Source organism: Beta vulgaris, chromosome 8 (assembly GCF_026745355.1).
Source record: "Beta vulgaris subsp. vulgaris cultivar EL10 chromosome 8, EL10.2, whole genome shotgun sequence".
Classification (NCBI taxonomy): Eukaryota; Viridiplantae; Streptophyta; class Magnoliopsida; order Caryophyllales; family Amaranthaceae; genus Beta; species Beta vulgaris.
This window is the reverse complement of record NC_079209.1, coordinates 47,600,104-47,623,960: the sequence shown is the minus strand read 5'-3', so window position 1 is coordinate 47,623,960 and position 23,857 is coordinate 47,600,104. Positions and strand designations below refer to the sequence as shown.

Below are 23,857 nucleotides of genomic sequence, written 5' to 3'. Positions count from 1 at the left end.
CAACCCTAACTCGAAATAATCCGAACCCAAAACTATCTGAAAATCTGATTGACGCGTTTGACAAATCTGCCTATAAATGTCTATAAATATAAAGATATAGGACAATCAAGTTAGTGTATGTTGTATCAGTGTCCAATATAAGTCAATCTATCTGTTGTTTCACTATTTTGATAATGACAAATAATTAACTTTGTTTAATATTAGTTTCGATTTTATTCATATGTTCCTAGTTTATTTTGTTAGATTTAATCACTTGTGTTTTAACTTAGTTGATAGTTTAGATTTATTCTCTTAGTTTAAATTAATGTATTTATTTTAGATATCACAAATAATGTGTCAAATAACTTATGGAGAATTGATTAGGAGATTAATAAAAAATTAAGTTGTTAAACTTTATTTATGACAAAATCGTTTATATTATGGAGGTAAAAATTATGATATTTTGTGATTCCATAATATTCTGTGAAGTTAGTTTATGTGCAGCGTTTTTGGATAAAATCTGTGAAAAGGAGCCGCCAAAACTAACCTAAAACAGCGCCTAAGAAGGATTAGTTGTGGTAGTTCCTAGATTTTAGGAACCACAACAACCCACCTACTTGCAAGGCGTGGGAAAATCAATCCGCGTGTGTTAGTGGCTGAAATTGAGGAAAATAACCAACTAACTTCCAACGAACATATGCAACGGATAGATCATGGAAGAAGTGGCTGAATACAAGCTTCATGTGATCGTGGAGAAGATCGTGGAAAAGATTGGCCTCTACAAATAAGTTGTTTGTAACAATCTTTTAATGTATGATTTCAGAATTTTGAGTGTAATATCTTAGTGAAAGTGTATTCAGTTTTACTCTTCTTTCATTATTACTTAGAGCATTATAGATTGGGTTGAGTGAATCTAAATCTGTAATCATTTTGAGAGAAAAAGAGAAAGAGAAAGAGAAGAGAGAAAGAGAAAAGACTTCGAGTGAAGTCAAGAGAGAAAGTCAACTATTCAGGGGGAACAAGTTGACTGGGAACCAGTTCCTAGAGGAATAAAGTAGGTCCGAGTTTAGGTTGTACAAAAGTGAGTCTTTTGGCCTAAAGTTATTAAAGAGAATTGAGTCAAAACCCTCGTGGTCAAGGTTTTTCTTCCTATTGGGCCTAGGAAGTTTTTCTTGTAAAAATCCCGTGTTCCTATTTCTTTCTTGTTTATGCAATTACTTCTTTCTTATTCAATCATTCTTTTATTTCCGCAAAAAGTTTAAAAATCTCCCCAACTACAATTCACCCCCTCTTGTAGTTGTTTAAGTGTTCGTACTCGACTAACGCTATCTAAATAAGAAACTTTACCTGCAAAAAGAGAAAGACTCGGTAACTTATTGATGAAATCTTCGTATTTTATAAGCTAGAGATATCAACGTGAAATTAAAATTATTTAGTACCTAATTAAATTGATATCAAATTAACTTTAATTTATTACTAATGTCTTTTTTGGGTTCAACAATGAGACGTCAAATACAGCTCCGTGTGAAGTGTCCTCCCAAGTTGCAATCTCCGCCACAAAGAATGCCTCGACCTCGTTCCAAAAACACTTGGATAGTTTATTTGTTTGGGCTACAGGCCAACAACTTTATCAGCATTCGCATTTCCCCAACAAACTACACCTCCACTCTTAATTGCTCCTTTTTCTCATGTCAATGGCTTCTCTTTTGACTCCATCTCCCACTTTTCCTCTTCAAACTGAGGTATCTCACTAATCTGAAGTCATATATGTTACTTTTCTTGTCACTGTAAATATTACATTTTTGTATTTCATGATTTAGTTGCATTTGGTTTATAATTGACCAAGATTTTATCCCTATTTGTTGAATTGAATTGTTGCAACTATGTATCATTGATTGATTGGGTCAACGATGGTCATGAATAATTTCTGGGTTTATTCTTGATTGTCAACTAAGTAGCAAAATTATTTGCAACTGGGAAAATCATTTAGAGGAAATCAATCAATCAAGTACTGGGTTTTAATTTCTTCATTATTTACCTAATTCTAGGTTTGATGGGAGATTATCATATTTGAGTTACTGAATTTAAGATATATGCTTCATTTTTGTTTGTATTTTGTCTTCATTGGAGAAATCTTACATGTGATAATTCTTTTAAGTGAGGTCAATATTCCTAGTGTATATAGGCTTTGAACCCATACCATATGCGCAATGATCTTGAAAAAATTGAAAAATAATGGGGCAGAACGAATAATGATTCGACCTCAGTTTGGTTGGACGGAAAACATTTCTCTAGATTAAACTTGGCTACAAATTAGTTTCCTTTTGCTCGACGCTGCACAGGAAAAGTTAGAGAAAAAGGATAGATGAAATAGAGGGGAGAAGATGGATGTGAGAAGAGAAAAGAGGAAGGTAAGGAACACGGAGGAAAATGTAGAATTCGTTCCTTTAGACATGATACTCCCTCCGTCCCAAAATATAGTTCCCATTTCCCTTTTTTCACGCTAATTTATGCAAGTAGAATATAAGAGGGATAGTAAAGATTTTTTGTTTATTTAAATAAATGTTGTATGGAAAAAGATGATTTTAGGAGAGAGTAGAGAATAATTGGTGAAAGAGCATTAATTGTAACATTTTGGTTGAATAAAAAAAGGAAAAAACAAAGTTCAAGAAGCAAATAAATGATGGGACACGGTTTTTCTAGACAAATTACGAAAAAATGTGGAACTAAATATGGAAACGGGAACTATATTTTGGGACACCCAAAATGGAAATGAGAACTATATTTTGGGACGGAGGGAGTAATATTTTTCATTCCTTACAGAAGTATTTTCCACCATTGAAGAAAGTTATTTTCCTTCCATTTCAAACTAATCAAAGGAAAATCGGACAACCACTTCCTTCCAAGTACACACACTCTAAATGAAATGGTTTCTCTGTCATTTTTCCACTTTTAAAGGCATGAAATGCAAGTTTTGGTAGGATTGTAAATGCTTCGAGGGAAAATTATCTTTTGAGGATTTGTCTAATGATAGTTTGGCTTTTTAAGAAATTATTCTATCTTTATGTATGTGTTTATTTGCTTACTATTTATTTTTACCGTATCAGATCAATTATCACAGTGAGAGAAGTCCATTCAAAACCATATCAGTATCAATTTCTAGACCATCTGTTGGAAGAAGGGGTAAACGTTATGGTAGCTGTACAGTATCAAGAGCTACTTCTATTGAAAAAGATGTCCTTGACAAGGATATTCATGTGGTGGATGAAAAGAAGGGTAAGTCTTCTTGCTAGATTACCTGCACCTTTTGCCTCTCTTGCTGTTGGTTAAGTAAATCGATTAATTATTTTCTCCATAGTCCATATCGAAATTTCCTGTTTCCTTTTACATTGTATCCCAACTTGATTCTGTTTATTACTTTTTTTTTTTCAAGTGTGGCTTTCTCATACTATACTTCAGATGTTTTTTTTCTTGTTCAAGCTTGTACAGGGGAGATTTTACATAAATGTAGGTATATCCAAGCGCGTGCACACACAGAGAAATCTAAACAAACACGACACTGGAACCATGAGCTTAAACGTTTTATTGTTTGTTACCCTGTTTTCTCTTAATTTTTTTGTGAAAAACTGCACAAAGTTAAGTTTGCATGCATGCAAAATCAGTCTACCAGAAACTGCATAACAAAGTATTTGTGCTGTATCTTTTTTTTTTTCATAATATCAAAATGATATTGTGTGATTGCAGTTACAGTTATATAATATAGGCTATGAGAACACGGAAGTTTGCTGTTACTTGCTATCAAGAAACAAAAGGAGAAAGAAATGTTTGCTGTAACTTGTTCAATCGTCTTGTCATTTAGTTTAAATTTTACGGTAGCTTTACTCTTCTGACTTCTCCTACGTAATATGGGACTGTTTGAGGAGCGAATTGATAGTTTCTCACAGAATTTATTTCCCCCTTCCCTTCAAACTTGTTACTACTTCGTATATACTTTGCTTCAATTATATCATGTTAAATTAGAGCCTGTTACGAATCAAATAAAATCACATCTGGTTTAATATAATATCTTCAGCAGCTATCTGTACTGGTGTTGTCTTTTCTATTCTGAGTTGGGGATGTTGATCCAGATTTTGGAGTAGTTGGCATGCATCATGTTGGGATTCTCTGCGAAAACCTTGAAAGGTCACTTGAATTTTACCAGAACTTACTAGGTATGTATATTGCCTGCTTCCTAGAACATATTCTTGATATCAAATGTTAAATTTGGAGTGCTAATCCACTTTTATCTTGGCAGGTTTAGAAATAAATGAGGCAAGACCACATGACAAGCTCCCCTACAGGGGTGCATGGCTGTGGGTTGGCTCTGAGATGATTCACTTGATGGAGCTTCCGAATCCCGACCCTTTCACAGGGCGGCCTGAACATGGGGGTCGAGATCGTCATACTTGTATTGCAATTCGGGATGTGTCTAAGCTTAAAGAAATCCTCGACAAAGCAGGTATATAAATTTGTCTCCTCATGTTCAGGAATTGAACAGCTTGAAATTGTTGAACACTTGTAGCTGTTGGCATAGGAACATTTTACTTAATGCGAGTATTCGAAATGGCAGGTATACCATACACCCTAAGTCGATCTGGAAGACCAGCAATCTTCACTAGAGATCCAGATACTAACGCACTAGAGTTCACACAAGTCGAGAGTTAACAGGAGTTCGGTATATATATACATACATTGTACTTATCTACTGTACTGATTCCCTTATTATACTGGCTGTACATAGAGGTAAAATGAAAGCTGAAGTAGAAACATGGGGTTTTTTGGGCCTGAAGTAAGAAGAGCTCTACTTTGAGCTCTACTTTGATGATCTATGTGTCTCGACTCTCGACTACTTGGATGATATGGTATTCAAAGTCAAAGAGGTAGAATAACAATTAATTACTATAAGAATTGTGTTGCTCTAAAGTAAAAGGAGGTAATTGTGAAAATTAATTCAAAAAACCTAGATGGAATTTCTAACAACTTTAAAGCATGTTTTTGATGTTTGGCACCCTCAAAATAAGCAAAAATCGTAATGGTGAAAGTTTCAAGTGAGAAATCGATAAAAAAATAATTTAGGTGTACCATGTGTATGATACAACTAGGTGTATAGTGAATGCACTCGTAAATTGTGGGGCTTTAACTTATTGAAGGATAAGTCACTTTAACTTAGTGACTAGTGAGAGAATAGTTTCTTTATCATTGTTTGGTTCCTCTACTATAGAGAGAAACAATACTTCCTTTATTCTTTATTACTCGGATTGTTTTCTCTTTTGCACAAGAACCAAGGTGAGGACTTGAGGAGGGATATAGAAAAACTCCATGTGCTAGGAGAGACAATATATTGCCAAAAATAAAAATGATGCAAGTAATAGAGAATTGTCAAAAAAGAAAAACGATGCAAGTAACAAAAAATGGAGAAAGTAAATAATTTGTAAAACCTTGCCACTTTAAGAAGTGTTTCAAATGAAATCATTTCCAGTACAACCTTTCATAATCAGGATAAAAATCCCTAAACATGGTCTCAATCTCGATTTTGCTATTAGGAAAAAAAAACTCTCTAAAAAAAGCAAATTCTAAAATATAAGAGCACCATATAGAACCTCCGAATAACCTCTTAAAACCATTACACCCCAAAAGAAAAGAAAAAAGAAAAAACCAAATTCATGAACCACACTCTATAGTCTATCCTTTCCCTCACCTTCCTCTTTTGTGTTTGAGTGGACTTCCCGCCTTCCTTCCTTTTCCACTTCTCCTCGTCCCTCCAATATAATACTACTAGAATTTTTTACACGCGATGCGTGTTTGAATTTTTTTCGAAATAGAAACTCGATTTTCTTCGGCATAAGAGTCAAAATTTGAACATTAGACATACAAAGTATAATTGTTTTTAGTTGCAAAATTGATTGGTTTAGTTTCTGTCACTTAAGTCTCCCACCATTCTTTTTTTTTTTTTTTACTTTTCAAAGTTAAATTCTATGAACAAAATAGAAATTTTATTGAATTTATTTATGATTTCTAATATTATAATTTTTTAGTTGATTTTTGAATTAAGTACAGTACTTCATAAATTGTAAAGAAAGTGAACACTTTGATTTCAAGTCAATTTTTTCATAGGTTGTAGTTTGTAAGTGAATTTTTAAGTTTTTATAAAGTCTCCTCATTTTAGTGATTTGCATAACGTAAATTATGCAATTTTATGATTTTAGTTGACTTGTGAGTGATTGTTATAATTATATTTTTGGTATTTTTGTTTGAAGCTCCCTTTGATTTGTAAGTGAAATTGTAATTTAGAATGGGAAGGGGGGCAAAATAGGCATTTCAAAAGAGGACACCATTGCTCCCCCCTTTCCTTATACAATAGAGATCTTTGTATTTTTTACATATTTTTTCGAAACAATTTTTTTTACATTAATATTTTTTTATTTGGTATAAGTAAAAATTATAAAAATTTGATACATGAAATCCTCTAATTAAAACGAATGTAAAAAGATTCCATTTAATTGTTTTTTCTTATATAATAATGCGAAATAATTTAACAAAGTTGGTTAATAAATAGTGGCACAAAATCAAATAATGCAATTATAAATATATAGAAATAGTATACCTGCTCTTTGTGTTGTTTTAAAATTTGAAAAAACGACTTGAGAATAAAGTCAATGATTCAATATTATAAATTGCACGTCTTTAGCAGAATTAATTAGCACCAAAATAAACTAATACTAGTATATTATGCTGAATCAATAATTAATTCTTGATACATCCAACATTACTACATAAAGTAAATGCGAATACGCTACTCCTAAATTATCATCTAATCTAAGTCAAACTTTCTTAAGTAGGAGTATTGTTTTCCAACAATGGCGGAAGATGAAGAGTTCCATAATCAGATTAATGAAAATGATCCATATAGAACTTCTTATCACTTTCAGCCACCACAAAATTGGATGAATGGTATATTTTATTATCATAATTTTCTTTGCCTTCCTTAATTATTCTATTTGATTATTCTAAGTAGTATTTGATTATCGAGCTATCTAATTTGTGTTTATCAACTATGGATGGATCATGTGCTTGTCTTGGGTTATATTGTTGCTGAAATATCATGGTGGCATTATTGGTGATGAATATTGGGTTGCTTTTAATTTTGGGCTAATTTTGTGCAGATCCAAATGGTTAGTTCTCCCATTATTACCTCTATTTCCTTTTTGGTTTGTTTTATTTTAGTCTTGCTACAAACTATCGTGCAAATGTTATATTTTTCTCGCAAAATTAATACTCCCTCCATCCTACAATATAGTTCTTGTCTTCCTATTTTGATGTCCCAAAATAATGTTTCTATTATAAATCTTTCTTACTTTATTTATTGGTTTTGTTGTATTCCTGCTATTCGTTATTTTTGTTCATTTAAGTTAATTTTGTTGGTTAAAAGAATCAACACAATTTACCAAACGCCTTTTTGTACTAAACAAAATAATAATAAGTTACTTTCCAATACAAATATAACATTAAATTCAAAACATAGTATTTTTTTTTTTTTTGAGGGGAATAGTGAGCTTATATTAAATCAATCTCCACCAAAGTGGTGAGACTTTGAGGAAAAGAGTCCAACCAAACAAACTCAGCATTACGCTCACAATCCCAACGAGCTAACAGATGGGAAACCACATTACCCGCTCGTTTTACATGAGAAAAAGAACAAGACTGAAAACCCAAACATAAACTATTAATATCATCAAAAACATGAAATAAAGGTGTACTTCCCACAAGCTTGTTCTTTACTGCATTAATCGCCAAAAGGGAATCTCCTTCGAACGTGATCTTTGAATAGCCCATCCAGCTCGCCAACTCCACCGCATATAAAGCCGCCATAGCCTCCGCTGTCGTGGCATCCCATCTGACCCCGACCCGCCGGACCCCCATCAGCACCACCTCGCCTCGCCAGTTGCGAATCACCACACCCAGCCCCACATCCCCATTGACTGAAATATGAGCATCAAAATTTGCTTTAAGCATCTCTTCAGGGGGGTTTACACCAAGTAGACATAGAATATGGCAGCCCACTTATAGGTTCAAACACATTAGCCGCATACACGCTATAATCATTAACCAGCCGCACAAACCCCGCCGCCACACGAGGAGCATCAGCCACCGGCTCCTCAAAAATGTGTTTATTACGGCAGAATCACGCCGCCCACAACAGGGCGCATACAGTTGGAAGGTCCTCTCGCTTACACTGATCCACCAGCCAAGAGAAGACAGCCTCGAAGGGGAGAGAGGGGATATTTGAGATCAGTGGGCCGAAAGAACTAACCTCCCAAATAGCGCGTGCATAAGTGCATGAAAAAAATAAATTAATGGGGCTGAGGAAGTATAGAGTAATTTTGAGAGTTGTATAGTTGATTTTAATAAATAAATTAATAATTTAATTACAAAATCAACTTAAAAAATGATTTTGATCTTAGATAAAAAATGAATTGATTGGATTACACATATCATAATGGCTACAATTATTTTATTATAGCCATCGTAGAAATTGTTCTAAATCTATGTGTTTAAAAGTAATCAAATAATAAGTCTAACTATTAATTTCCTAATTCTTATTTGCACAAAAAAAAGAATTAGTTATGAAGCCCTAAAAAAGTACATAACCAATCCTTTTTTTTTTTTACTTTTTTTTTTGTTTTACTTCTTTTACGTTTAATTACTCATTTATGGTACCCTTAGAATCTTAGACACTTAGCTAGTTATTAACACGAGCAATGCCTCATGTCATAAACGATAAATAAGATCAAATCAACAATGCTTATTGAAATTCACAAATTATTAGAATAAGCGGTTTAATTTTAACATAAAATTAGACAAACTTAAGACTAATTTCTTCTAACAAGCTCATTCTATTTTACTCTAACTCAACACTATCCTAGTCAGCCCTTCTCTTCTCCTTCCTTTTTTTCTTGATTATCGAACTACAACTAGAAATTTCAAAAAAATAACTTGGTAGTTTTACCGAACGGATTAAACTAGTCATTAAATGAATTAAACTAGTCATTGAATAGATTAAAGAATGTCATTACTGTATAGATTAAACTGGTCACAAAATAAAATAACCCGGTCCTTAAACAGATTAAACTAGTTACTATATTAAAAAAAAGGTGCATGTTCTCCTCTTAATATTGGGCTTGGACCATGTCTAATTTTAATTAGGCGGTCTCTTACAAGGCCACCTGATTGAAATTTAATAGAAAAGTGTTTTCTTGCATGGGTAGGAGTTATATAGAAAGACATATAAAACCCGTTTCAAATAATATAAAAATAAAATTAAGGATAATTTTAAACTACAATAAAATTGGGGAATCTTTATAGTAGACCTGGGTGTACCATGAGCATGGTACACCCAGGGACATTTTCGTAATTTATTGCAACTTAAGGTGTACACCCAGCCCAAACTTTTCAGCTCAGGTCATAAGGTTTCAAATGGATATAAAATTTGTCTGATTTCTCTCTCATCTTTTTCTTTACGTTTCTCTCTTCTCTGTCACTATGTCTCTCTCTTCTTCATTTTTTTTCTCTGACAATCTTTAATCGCCATTTTTGCTTGGCTCCAGCTTCTTGCAAGCTCATTTTGATGCTCATTTTCAAGCTCTTTGTTCATTTTAATTTAATTTCTTTAGTTGTTATATCTGAGCAAAGAATAATATTTTTGTGCACATATGAGCAAAATAAAATATGCTCATTGCATTTTAAGATAATGAGCAAATATTTTAAAAAGATAATGATCAAACAACAATGCACATTTTGACAAATGAACATATAAACTTGTTCATTTTGTGCTAATGAACAGTAACTTTAGATAATCAATTTTGCAACAAGTAACTGACACATATTTATTCAAAGCAACAATTGAGCAAAACTCTTCTTGCTCATTTACATTATTTTGAATCATTGTAATATTCATTTATTAAGTTTCAAAAACAGAATAAGAAAAACAATGCACATTTTAATAAATGAACATATAAACTAGCTCATTTTGTGCTAATGAACAATAATTTTGGATAATGAATTTTGCAACTAGTAACTGACATCTATTGTCATTCAACTCAACACTTGAGCAAAATTCTTCATGTTCATTTACAGTATTTTAAATCACTGTAAGATTAATTTATCAAATTCCTAAACATAACAAGTAAATTCCAAAAAGAATAAAAAAAATCAAAAAAGTATTAGATGTTTATGTTATCTACAGGAAAATATGGCAATATTCTGAGTTCACCATTGATGTCTTCGTATTCTGTTTTGGGCAAAATTAAAAATTGCATCACTAATTAGATAAATTTAGGGCAAAAATTTACCTGAATTAGTTTCTGATTGCATGCCAACAATAAGTATTTCACTGAATGAAGAAATTTGCAATTCTGTTGTTGATTCGCATGTTTGAATTGATTCCGCCATTAATAATTCGCACGAATGAGTTGAATCCGCCATTGTTGATTTGCAAAAATGAGCGAAATTAGCTTCTGAATCATCGTTAATACAATTTATTGCTTTTAATAAAAAAAATTGCAACTCTGATTCAGATGTTTGAGTTGAATCCGCCATGAATGATCCGCAAGGTTGTGTTGGTTCCTCCATTTTTTTCTGTTTCTAAGCTTTGGAAGGAAGGGGGAGAAAGAACAATTACTACCCCAAAATTACCAGCGTGTCCCTTAACTTGCAATTAACTACGAAAATGCCCCTGGGTGTACCATGAGCGTGGTACACACGGGTGTACCATGAGTGGACTCATAAAATTTTAGCCATCTTAACTTCCGCAATTTGAACCATTTATTGTTAATCTTAGATCTACATCATCCGTTAAGTTGGCTTTTTGATTAAATGATAATTAAAATTTATATCTTAATAAATTTGTGTATTAAAATTTTGTATATATTGACTTTATATTTCACAATTTGTTAATGATAACAAAAAAATTTAAAGAAAGAAAGGAACAATGCTCCAAAAAGAAGAAGATGAATAATTAAGTAAATCAACTAAATATTTAAGAATAAAGGATAATAATTATTGGATTCTTTGAACAGAATGATAGAGACTCCATTTAGTTTTGAAATTGGTTTAGGCCAAAGGTAGACTTACGTCAATACAACTCTTCTTTGAAACACTTTGGTAGTGCTTTTGAATCAATATAACGAATTTCAATTAATGAAATAAAAACAAAAATAATGTGGTTCTAGTTTGATAGAACTTTTTTTCCTTTTCTATTAACTATAGTTTATTTTCATTAATTTTATCAAAACTAGTATTAATATTTATGTATGCATTTTCAAGTTTTAAAAGTTCATTTAAATCAATGAACAAAATTAGTATATTAATATAAAGTGATAAGATTTCAATAGTTATCGTGGCTACAATTTTGTCGTAGTCAGACAATGATCCAGAAATTATAGGCAATGAAATATGATAATGTGCTTTTATTTTTATTTTTTATTTTTTTTTTGACATCGAGAAAATGTACATTAATTAAAAATCGGAATTACATCCTAAGGATAGTGCATCCATTCCAAAAAAAAAAGAAACTAAACCAAACTGAGCGTTACATGTTCTTAGAGGACAAGAACAATAATGGAAATAACTAAAGCTGGGAGAAATCTGCTCGCATCAGAGGTCTTTAAGGTTAGATAACTGGATGACTCTGCTGCTGATGGAAAAGGAGCGATATAGGCCTGAACAGAGGAGTGGGAAGGGTGGACCTGCTTCACAACCGGGGCGACAAAGAAATAGCGAGTTGAGAAACTCGAAACATGACCAAGTCACAATCCTTTGTGACTTAATACCCTGTGGAATGGGTATTTTTGGCTTCTTCGGTGAGGAGAAGCTCGAATGAGTTGACGTGCTATAAACCCAATTAACAAATTGGGGAGTCGTCTTCAGATATCGTTTTGTCAAGGCAATTATCAATAAGATCATTACCAAGCGAGACAGAGATCTAATCATAGTTAGATCTCGAACAAACCTCTGATTCGCAAAATCGGAGAGAACAAACCTCAGCCATGGAACCACTTGCCACGCAAACCCGAACCAAGCGCGCAGACCAGACCCAACAATTTGAAGACAAAAACTACCTCCAGCAAGAACCAAAAGTACCAAGCAGATTGAGAAAACAAAACACATGTTCATACTTCCACTACCAAGAACCAAACAACACGGAAACCACCTAATAGGGCCGACACTAATAACTCAAACAGGGGACGGGAAAAGGAAGCCACCGACTAACACTAACCAGGGTAGGGGGAGGGAAGCCCAAGACAACCACAACAACCGCAACAAATACTGGATAGGGGAGGGGGAAGGGGATGCCCACAACGACACAACTAACACTGAATAGGGGAGGAGGAAGGGGATTCCCATAACAACACAACTAACTAAAAACAGGGGGACGAGGGAGGGGAGGCCAAACTGACACAAATAGTAAACCGGGGAGGGGGAGGGGAGGCCAAACCAATAAACTGTAACAATTAACACCAAAGAGGGTGGGGAAATGGGATGCCAACTAAATACTAACCCTAGGAGACTAGCTGTTACCGACAAACAAAAAACAGGGAAATGGAAGGGAAGCAGACTGAAACGACGGGGAATGGAAAATGACGAGCTAGAGGCTGCCACCGCCGGAAGATGTCGCTGCTCACGGCGGAGAAAGACCACGACCGAGAAATTAAAAGCAAGACCCAAAAAAGAAAACAAAATAACGAATAAAAAAGCAGAGGAACTCGCCGGAGGACCGCCGAAAACCTAAGCAGCGTCGGAACTCCGGCAAGTTCCTAGGTTTTGTGTTTTTAGAGAGAGGTCAGAGATTTTTGTGGTTTAGAGAGAGAGAGGGGGTTTGTGTTTGCCTTGTAATGTTTTATTTAATAATGTGCTTTTAGACGTAGAAATAATGCGCGTCTTTAGTTTGGTCTACTTGCTGCCTCCCCTTTCTTTCGATTGAATTAATGCTTTCAGAAAGAAAACACAAAAGTAAGATAAAAGCAAAAACAAAGAATAGGGTAAGAGATCGCAATATACCATTTAGTAGGGAGAAGTTAAAGGGATTACATGATGGTCCAACAAAAATTAGAATGTTAGAGTGATGTAATTGTAACCTATGCAATTAGATGATCTAATAGAGTTAATTAGGGTGCTTACAATAGTAAAGAGTTATTCCATCCAAAAAGACATATTTAGGTCATGTTGTGTTCAACTTATTTTAACTTTTTTAATATTTTATAAGATAAAATAAGATCAAAAAAGAAAAAAGAAAAGAAAAGAAAAGATAAGATTATATTAGATAAGATAAATAAGATGTTATGTTCAACTTAACTTCACTCATTTCATAAAAAAATAAGATAAGTTCAGATAAGACAATAAGTTGAATCAAACAGACTCTTAGTAATTTTATACTAAATAGTTTTATGTTTTAGGTGTTTTTCTTAAATAATTGCACCCTTTCTAGAGTTAAGCTCCAACTTCTAATACATAACTAAATTAAATGGTTTTGAAAACGACGTTCATGTACAATTCCTTTTTCCCCCCTTTTTTGGAACCCGTGATAGATGAATTTCATTTGGGCTACCCTCGCACATGGTCACTCACTTAGAGGCCCAACAAGCCCTGTTTGTAATTGTCGTTAACTCTCCGTTAGCTTTACTTACCATATTGTCACTATTAAGCCCTAACCCTAAAATCTAAACCCTAATCTAACCCACCCCAGCCTAGCCCAACCCTCCACCCCCTTGCCCTCCCATCCCATCCACCCTAACCCAGCCCCCTCCATCCACCCCAGCCCAGCCAGCCCCGCACCCCGCACCCCTACCCCTCCCCCCTTTTCGCGACAGCCCCTTCCCCGTCCCCTCGAATTCTGCGCTAGTCCCCACCCTGCCCCTTTTTTCGCGACATCCCTCTCTCCGTCCCCTCGAATTATGCGCCAGTCCCCCACCATCCCCCTCGATTTCCCCACCCCCTCCCCTCCTCGATTTTTGTAGCTAACCCCCTCCCCTCCCCCTCGATTTCCGCAGTAAGCTGCATCTTTCACAGGAGATTTGAGTCGTAATTAATGAACTGTCCGCAACAAATTTGCAGTGTTAAGCATAAATCTAGGTTGCGAATGGTTGAAAGTTGTAGTCATAAACCTAAAACTTGGGTGCGCGATATCTCCGATGAAGAAATTTGAAGGGGAAGACGTGACATCTGAAGCTTGAGTCGCGCGAGGCGAGAGAGATTAACGGTGGGAGTGAGGACAAGAGAGATTAAGGGCTAGTGAGGGGAGAGGATTCACAACAAAAATCGAGGGGGAGGGGGGGAGGGGGATGGGGGTTGAGGTGGCAGGGGGTTGGGGTATGCGGCAGTAGGAGAGGGGATGGGGGGTTGGGCTAGGTTAGAGGGGTGGGAAGTGGGGGATGGGGTGGGGGGCTGGGCTGGGGTGGAGGGAAGGAGGTGGGTTAGGGTTAGATTAGGGTTAGGGATCATTAAAGATTAGGATGAGGGATTAGGGTTAGATTTTAGGGTTAGGGTTAAATTGTGACAAAATCGTAAATAATGCAAATAGTGAGATGACGACAGTTACAAAAAGGACATTTGGTGAACGTTTTCGAGAAGTCGGGTATATGGTGAATATTTGGAACATTGAGGGTATATTGTGAATTTTTTGATTTGTTAGGGGTATTTGGTGAAATAACCGTTCATATTATGGTTTTTGGTTTTCAAAAAAACTGAAAACTGAACACAAAAAACGATAACGAACGGGTCCTTGTTAATGATATTAGTTAATTAAGAAGTTTTTTTTACGGGAAGTTAAGAAGGTTAAAATAACATTGAAGAGTTGGCCCCAAAAAAAGAGAGCCATAACCATATAATTTTTAATTTTTTTTTTTAAGTGAAAGTATTGGGTCAGACCGTCTGATCCAATATGTACGTCGGACGAAGCTGCGAGAACGGCTCGGCGACAACGACCGACAAACTGCAGCAAAAACTTCGAACGATAGTCTACTAAATGAAACTCAATTGAATTTCTGTTCCTTTTAGTAATAAAGCTCGATTGGGCACTTGATTTTCATCCAAATATATCGCATATATACTGATGGAGAGAAAAGATAGTGATTTGGAAGATAACAACGAGAAAGTAGATGATGATGATGGGGTTTATGAGGATTCTTTTTTGGAGGTTTCTAGTGAGGAAGATGGAATAAAATAAGGAATTATTCATTGTTGAAAATGGAATAAACTCAACAGCGAATGAAATTGGTGTGTTTTTTTTTTCAGTTGATTATTGTATTCTTTCAGTTAGTGATGGCCACTGGTGCGGGTTGGGCGGGCCGGACCGTGGGCCGGAGCGGGCTGGGCTGAGATTTCACGGCCCAGGACCAGAGCGTGAAGTTCATGGGTTGGGTGGGCTGGTCCGCGGGCTGAAAAGTCTTGGCCCACACCGGTCTGTTACCGGTTTTCACGGTTCGAGAAGCGGTTCTGGTGGTTCGTAGGTCTAGTGGGCTGGACCGGGCTGGCAGGCCGGCATGAGATTTTTTTTAAAATTATTTAATCATTGAAATTATTCAATCATTGAAATTATTCATTATTGTTATATAAAATCTTTAAAATGAATAAAAATATATACAATTATTAAAATTAATGAATAATTTCATTATTTTAAAATTTGACTGAATTATAATATATGCAATTTGATTAAAATAATACAATTTGATTAAAATATACACAATTTGGTTCAATAATAACTTGGACTGGCTGGGCTGGTTCATGGGTTGGGCTGGACCGGTTTCGTGGTCCGGGCTGGACGGTTTTAGTAGCGGGCTTTAGTGGGTTGAGCTCAAGAAATCTAGCCCACAGCCCACCCAACAATTTCACGGTTCGAGTTGGGCTGGACCGGGCTTTTTGCGGGCCCGACCCACGAGGTGGGCTGGGTTGGATGGGCTGGATTGGCCCGCACTGTTGGCCATCTCTATTTTCAGTTGGTGTGTAAATTCTTTCAACTTGTGTTGTTTTTCTTTCATTTGGTCTTCTGTGTTCTTTCAGTTGGTGTGTAAATTCTTTCAGCTTGTGTTGTTTTTCTTTCATTTGGTCTTCTGTACAGAAATTGAAACCAACTGAAAAAAATTTGAAACAAATTGAAACCAACTGAAAGTCATCCGACCAAATATTATGGTCGGACGCGTTTGACCCAATACCTTCTCTTTTTTAAAAGTTCTTTTGATATAACTTGTTGCATTGTAACTGTGAAGATGTAGATAACTAAATATTGTATCAATACGAGTAAATATTGTTTCAATACGAGTAAACAATCCGTAAGAATTTGTAAATATTAACAAAGCAAAGAGTGACGAGTTTGAATATGTTTTCAATAATTTTCTATAGTTGGACAAAAATTATTAGTTTGAAGAGTATTATATAGGACTCTTTGCTGTATTCATATCGTATTGAAAAATATTATGTTTAATAATGAAATTCTCCAAGTTTGGGATTAACTCAGGAAGATGTGTATACATTGGGGTTATTAAGAACATATATATAATCTAAAACACATTGTTATAGTATAAAATCCCTACAAAAGAAAATCACAAATGAATAAAAATTTGAGCATATAGTCATCTTAATATAAGGGTCACGCACTCACGCTCATGCATAAATGGATGACATGTTTCTTAGAAACTAACTTTTTTTTTTTTTTTTTGACGGGTTCTTAGAAACTAACTTGATATAGTATAAATTTTCAAGATGGGGAAATAATGTGTTTCAGATAACCAATGATTCTTATGAGTTTTATTAATCAACACTAACAAGTAACGAATTTTGGGTAGACCAGATTAACAAGAATATATTGTGAATTTAAACTGATTATATCACACAAAATCTGACGACAATAAAAAAAACTGACTACATTTTAATTATCTTTTGTTGTAGGACCCGTGATTTACAAGGGAATATACCATTTGTTTTACCAATACCATCCATCTAAACCAACTTGGGGCGATGGATTAGTATGGGGACACTCGACATCAACTGATCTAATAAATTGGACACAACAGCCTATTGCGCTTTCTCCATCAGAAACTTACGATTTTAAGGGAATTTGGTCAGGATCTATTACCATACTTCCTGGTAACAAACCTGCTATCTTATACACAAGTATTAACAATCAAAAGTACCAAGTACAAAGTCTAGCATTTCCTAAAGATTTAAATGACCCTTACCTTAAGGAATGGTTTAAGGTACCCCAAAATCCAGTAATAGTTGCCACATCCAATGACACCAACATTGATCCCTTTGAATTTAGAGATCCATCCACTGCTTGGCAGTTACCCGACGGTAAATGGCGCATCGTCGTCGGTACACAACAAGGAAATAATAATGGATCAGCAGCTCTTTACACAAGTGAGGACTTCACAAATTGGATTAATGTTGGACATCCTTTATATTCGACTAAAGGTACTGGGATGTGGGAGTGTCCTGATTTTTTCCCTGTTTATGTTGGAGAGTCACTAGGTGCTGATACATCTATTATTGGTGACAATGTTAAACATGTCCTTAAGGTAAGTTTGATTCCTAGTCATTGTGAACACTATACTATTGGAAGGTACGACATTGGTAATGACATTTATATACCAGATCAAGGGTCGAATGAGACTGAGTTTGGTTTGAGATGCGATTATGGTAATTATTATGCGTCGAAATCGTTCTTTGATGGTTCGACTAATCGTAGAATAACATTCGGATGGGTTAGTGAATCTTCAACCCAAGAAGAGGCCATAGCAAGGGGATGGTCTGGACTACAGGTATATCATATACTAAACTCTGTTTCTAAATGATTACTACTAACAGTTTTATTTTTACGCTTACCAACGCACAACTTTAACCATTAATATCTCTAATTATGTATTTGCAAAAATTGTAAAAAGTGGCTTATGAAAATAGAATGCAAGTATTATATTATGGGACGGAGGGAATAATACTCCCTCCGTCCCATGCTTGCATTCCTCTTTGGGTGTCCCAAAATGTTGTGCATATTTTTTTTTTATCAATTTGTTTGGACTAAATTATCCTTCATTTCTACATAAAACTTTCCAAAATACCCTTACTTTTTTTTTAAAATATATGCCCCTATTTATTCTTTTACACCATTCTAAGAAATATTTATTGCTCTTTCATTTAATTTTAAAGGAAAAAGAAGAAAAAAACTAGTTCCAAGACAAATATACCCAATAAACATTGTGAAAGTATTGGGTCAGACCGTCTGACCCAATACCTTCCGTCGGACGGGCTGAGCCCAAAACTCAAACTCTGTACGCACCACTTTCTCTTTTCTCTTCTTCTTCTCCCCACTCTGTACTATTGTTGCCATTACCACTAATTGCTTCTTAAAACTAGCACACCTCCTTTCTCTCTCCTCTGACCACCTCAATATCACCAATTTCCCCTCTCGATTTCGCACGTGAAGTTCTCTCATTTTTCTGACGGAATCTCCGGCGATGAACCTCGAACTCCGGCGAAGTCGTCGTTTGCCGGAGTTTCAAAAAGCTCAATCATATTGCAATAATGCAGTTGGGGAGATATATGGCTTGGTTCAACCCAAGAGTTGCTTGAACTTAACTTAGATTTTACTTTCTGTTGCTTGAAATCATTCATTTTGTACTACTACTATGAAGTATATGTAGAGTTACGTTAGGGATTCCGGTGGTTTAAGAAAGGTATTATGCTTTTTTGACATTTTTTTCAGTTAATGCTTATAATCTTTCAGTTAGTTCTTTTTTTTCTTTCAGTTGGTTTTTGTATTGTTTCAGTTAGTTTTTGTATTCTTTCAGTTTATTTTTTATTTCTTTCAGTTGGTCTTTTTATTCTTTCAGTTAGTTCTTTATTTCTTTCAGTTAGTTCTTTATTTCTTTCAGTTGGTGTTTTATATGTTTCAGTTGGTGTTTAAAAAATTTTGAAACCAACTGAAAAAAAAAAGAAGACTACCTGAAAAAAAATGAAGACTACCTGAAAAAAAATGACCTAAGTTACTTTCATTTAGACCTAAGTTACTTTCAGTTAGACCTAAGTTACTTTCATTTAGAGGTAACTTACTTTCATTTAGACTAACTGAAAAAAATGAAGACTAACTGAAAAAAATGAAGACTAACTGAAAAAAAATTAAGACTAAGTGAAAAAAATTGAAACCACCTGAAAGTCGTCCGACCAACTTTGGTCGGACGAGTCCGACACAATACTAACTCATAAACATTTACTTAAATATATATTTTTGTGAAATCCTAAAACTCCTTCCATTTTTCTTAATTCTTGTGAAAAATGAGAAGTGAGCATTATGGGACGGAGGGAATAAAAAATATGGTAAAGTGAGTTATGTGAATAGTATAAAAGTTAACAGTGTTGAACTTAAAAGTGTTGGCCATTGATCCCTACCATCTTTTCTTTTTATGTGTGCAAGAAATTGATTAATGTTTCTTGTTCTTGTATTTAAGGGAATCCCAAGGACTATTGTGCTCGATAAATTTGGCAAACAGTTGGTGCAATGGCCGATCATGGAAATTGAAAGGCTACGACACAGTCAAGTAGATTTTCCTTCTCAAATAATTAGAGGAGGATCACTCATCGAAATATTTGGAATCACAAACTCTCAGGTTAAATTTTACTGTACTTTTCATGCATACAAATTATTCAACATAAGGATCTTGCCACAATTATGGTTTCACATAATATTACAAATGATGCTCATTTGGAAAATGCACAACAATAATAAAGATAAAAGAATAACTCCACTACAATATATACAGATACAAATATAATGTTTATAGTTTTAACGGCTTAGGACTTTTTCTATTCAACTTATTTTGATTTATTATAACTTATATGAACTTATTAAAAGTTTTTAAAATATATTTGAACTTATTAAAATTTATTTTATAATGTTATAATTAATTTAAACTTATCAGAACTTACTATAACTTATCCTTATTTTATTTTTTTTGTTTGAAGGCGGATGTGGAAATTTCATTCGAAATACCAGATTTAAAGAATGCTGAGGAGCTGGATCCAACATGGACAAATCCACAAAAATTGTGCAGCAACAAAGGAGCATCTGTTGAGGGGAGACTTGGTCCATTTGGACTGCTAACACTAGCTTCTACGGGCTTAGAAGAATACACTGCTGTTTTCTTCAGAATTTTTAAAGCCCAAGACAAATATGTGGTCTTAATGTGCAATGACTTAAGCAGGTTACACAACTACTCCCGCAGTTTCATTTTAATCTACACACTTACACTTTTCACGCATGTCAATGTAAAACTTTGTATACAACTGTACTACCAAAGTGCCACCCCTCCTTACCACCACATCAACCACCGCGCCATCTGACCACCACCACCTATTAAACCACCAACCATTTGTATGAGTTATGTATTGCTTTTAATTGCAATTCACTAAAATTTCGTTAACTTGTGTTATTTTGGGATAGCTTAGAAAACAAATGAGACCTATTATTTTAAACGGATTTCTCAATTTGAATTATTGTTTTCTAGAATTTATCTACACGAGAATAATTTGTTTGAGAGAACCTGACCACATAATTGATACTCCCTTCGTTCCAAAATATAGTTCCCATTTCATTTTACACCGTCTCCAAGACGTATCTTTGACCTACGATATCTTCTATTTCTTATTAGTAAAAAATATAAAAAGTTGATCTTACGAATTTATACATTGAGACGAATCTAACAAGGCCCCTCATGAATATGTTATTTTGTATACATTAGTAAGAATATTTGGTCAAAATTTTTAAAATTTGACTCCCAAAATAGAAATGGGAACTATATTTTGGGACGGAGGGAGTAGTGAATTATGAACTTAATTATTATATAGAACCACTCAGACTTTAACAATTCAAGAGCGGTAGAACTCAAAATTTTAGATTGTGTTTGCAAATTAAATCAATTGACATTAGACATTATCCAACTTTTACAATTGTACATTTGCTTATTTGATTGCACAGGTCCTCTCTAAATCCAACTACTGATAAACCTAGTTATGGAACTTTTGTGGATGTGGATCCTGTTAAAGAGGAGCTATCTTTAAGGACTTTGGTAAGTTAAAACAAACATTTTTAAAAAGTTAACTCAATCACAAAAATATGCAAAAGTTTAACGTACAATAATCTTGTGTTCTTTTTTTGAATATAGATTGATCACTCAATAGTGGAGAGCTTTGTTGCTGAAGGGAAAAGTTGCATGACTGCTAGAGTTTATCCCACACAGGCGGTTAATGGCAATGCAAAATTGTATGTGTTCAACTATGGAACAGAAGATGTCAAGCTTACTAAAATGAGTGCTTGGAGTATGAAAGCGGCTCAAATGAATCTCCCAACAAATGAACTAGGACAATAACGAAGAGAAACAAGATGAGTTGTTGTGACAGGTCATTGTTTCATTATTTTTGATTGAGTTTTCTAATATGATATTTAGAGGGAATGTCACATAATTTTTTTGTTTGCTTAGTAAATCGTTACGAGACCATACTCGTCCACTAGGGTAACCTAGGGGTTTAAAGGGCTTGTTGCACATGCTAAGTGCAATCGTGATTCCTACGACAGTGAGTTAAGCTAAGGTATTTTTTATTATCTATTTTTATGGTAGATAATTATATACTTTGTTTTTCATTACTCGATTGCGGGTAAAAGTTAAGTATGGAGGAAATTGATGACCCCATAATATACAACATTCACGTACAATATGTGCTTGTCATTTTAAAGAAATTTAGACTTTGCTAAATTGATGTTTAATGAGAAATTAGAAGAATTTTGTTGGCACATGCTAACTTTTTTCTCATTTACTTTCAACTTTTGCTGTTGTCCTTCTTACAATGTATTCTCCTCTTTTACCTTTTCTCTCTCACTGATGCTATAAATGTACAGGTCTACTATAAACAACCCTACATCATCCACCAAAAATAAAAATAAACAACCCTACATCATAAGCAGACAAAATAATGTATAGTTGTACACATGAGCACATGATCCCATAAAGATCATGTGATAGAATATATAGAATAAAAAATTCCAGTGAAGGAAGTGTCATATATGTGTATATGGATATGTAACTTGTGGGAAACCAGATGGTACTTCCAAGCACGTAGTAATACGCTTTCCTATAAAAATTTTACCGACCCACCAGGATCAACAATGTTCACGGTGAACTCTTGTGAGATACAAATACTAGTAGAATAATCGCATATTGTTGTGATCGAATTGATGCGGTTTTGGCCATATGCAACACTATACCGCGTGAGAAAAAAATCAATGTGAAAAATAACATATTGTTGCGGTTTATGTTAGAAACTGCAGCAATAGATTTAAATAATAGAATAATCACATATTGACGTGGTCGAATTGCTGTAGTTTTGGCCATACGCATCACTATACCGCGTGAGAAAAAAAAATCAATGGGAAAAATAACTTATTGCTGCGGCATCTGTTAGAAACCGCGCGCATCAATAGATTTAAATAATTTAAAAATAATTATATTTTCATCTATTGCTGCAGTTTCTAACGGAAACCGCAACAATAGGTTTATTTTAGTAATATAAAGTGCCTAGGGTTCGCTTGTGAGTCAGTCCATTTATTCTTGACACAATAGGCGTCGCTCTCATCCCCCTTCACTCTCTCTCTCCTCTGAAGCTTTGGTCGAGAAATTCTTACCCTTCTTCAAATTCTCCTCTGTCTCTCACACCCTACCCGCAGAAATTCTCTCTTCGTCTTCTCAAGCCGTCTCTCTTCGTCTCCTCAAGCCGTCTCTCACACTCGACCCGCCAGAATGTACTCCTATTGGTGATCCTCCAGTATTAGTAGATCCTAGTGAACCTATTGAGGTAACTGGTGATCCTAATATTGTAGTAGATCTAAGTAGTGAGATTACCCCTGTAACTACCCCTACTACACATCATACATATAATAAAGAGAATGAGGAGGAAGGAGTATGGAAAGTGGTTACTAGGAAGTCCAAGGACAAAGGGAAACATACTGCTTATCAAGCTGCCAGGGCTGTAAGCTTCTATCAAAGTGGACAAAACTCAGGTGCTCCTGGGAGTGCTAAGAGACCTAACCCTTATTTGTCCTGATGATAATTGCCACTTGGAATGTGAGAGGGCTGAATGACCCTATTAAACAGAAAGAGGTTAAAAGCTTCTTAAATAAATATCACATTTAGTTGCATTGCTCTTTATGAAACCAGAGTTAGAAGAAATAATGTTGACAAAGTCTGGGAAATGTTTGGATTGGCTTGGAAGTGGGAGGATAATAATGATTATTCTCCTAGGGGAAGAATTTGGTTTGGATGGAAACCAGGAGAAGTTAAAGCTCTTGTTGTGTCTAAATCTAAACAACTTATTTTCATGAATGTTGAAAACATGCTAGGTAGTATCCAATTCCATATAGCTAATGTATATGGCCTTCACACCATTCTAGATAGGAAGGGGTTTTGGAGGGAACTATTGCAGTTCACTACTGAGCGTAATACCCCCCCTAATTCTTATAGGAGACTTTAATGCTGTAGCTCATGCTCATGATAGGCTTAATGGTGCTCCAATTACAGACCATGAAACACAAGATCTTATAGACATTATTATGGAAGGGCAGGTGATGGAAGCTCCCAGTAGTGGATTTTTCTATTCATGGTCTAATAACAGTATTGGCCCTGACTGATAGGGCTTATGTGAATGATAGATGGACCTTTAAATATCCTGAAGTTCATGTGAAGTATCTTCCTAGTGGGATATCAAATCACACTCCCCTACTGCTTGACTTTGGAGGAAATGACAT

The 23,857-nt window shown here is 34.8% G+C and overlaps 2 protein-coding genes across 2 annotated transcripts; both read left to right on the top strand.

Moving 5' to 3' along the window:
* Window positions 1–1,526: 1,526 nt before the first annotated feature.
* On the top strand, window positions 1,527–4,845 carry LOC104909060 (hypothetical protein). Its single transcript, XM_010698247.3, has 5 exons — window positions 1,527–1,721; window positions 3,087–3,255; window positions 4,107–4,190; window positions 4,274–4,477; window positions 4,589–4,845. The coding sequence occupies exons 1-5, from the start codon at window positions 1,668–1,670 to the stop codon at window positions 4,681–4,683; spliced, it is 606 nt and encodes a 201-aa protein (XP_010696549.1). The 5' UTR covers window positions 1,527–1,667; the 3' UTR covers window positions 4,684–4,845.
* A 12,095-nt stretch (window positions 4,846–16,940) lies between these two features.
* LOC104909084 (fructan 6-exohydrolase) lies at window positions 16,941–21,880 on the top strand (the record flags this gene model as incomplete). The annotated part of the gene is made up of 5 exons (XM_019247180.3): window positions 16,941–17,828; window positions 19,512–19,670; window positions 20,026–20,264; window positions 21,038–21,128; window positions 21,225–21,880. Coding segments are annotated over 5 exons (1,581 nt in total), but the record flags the coding sequence as incomplete, so codon positions are not given.
* Window positions 21,881–23,857: the final 1,977 nt, after the last annotated feature.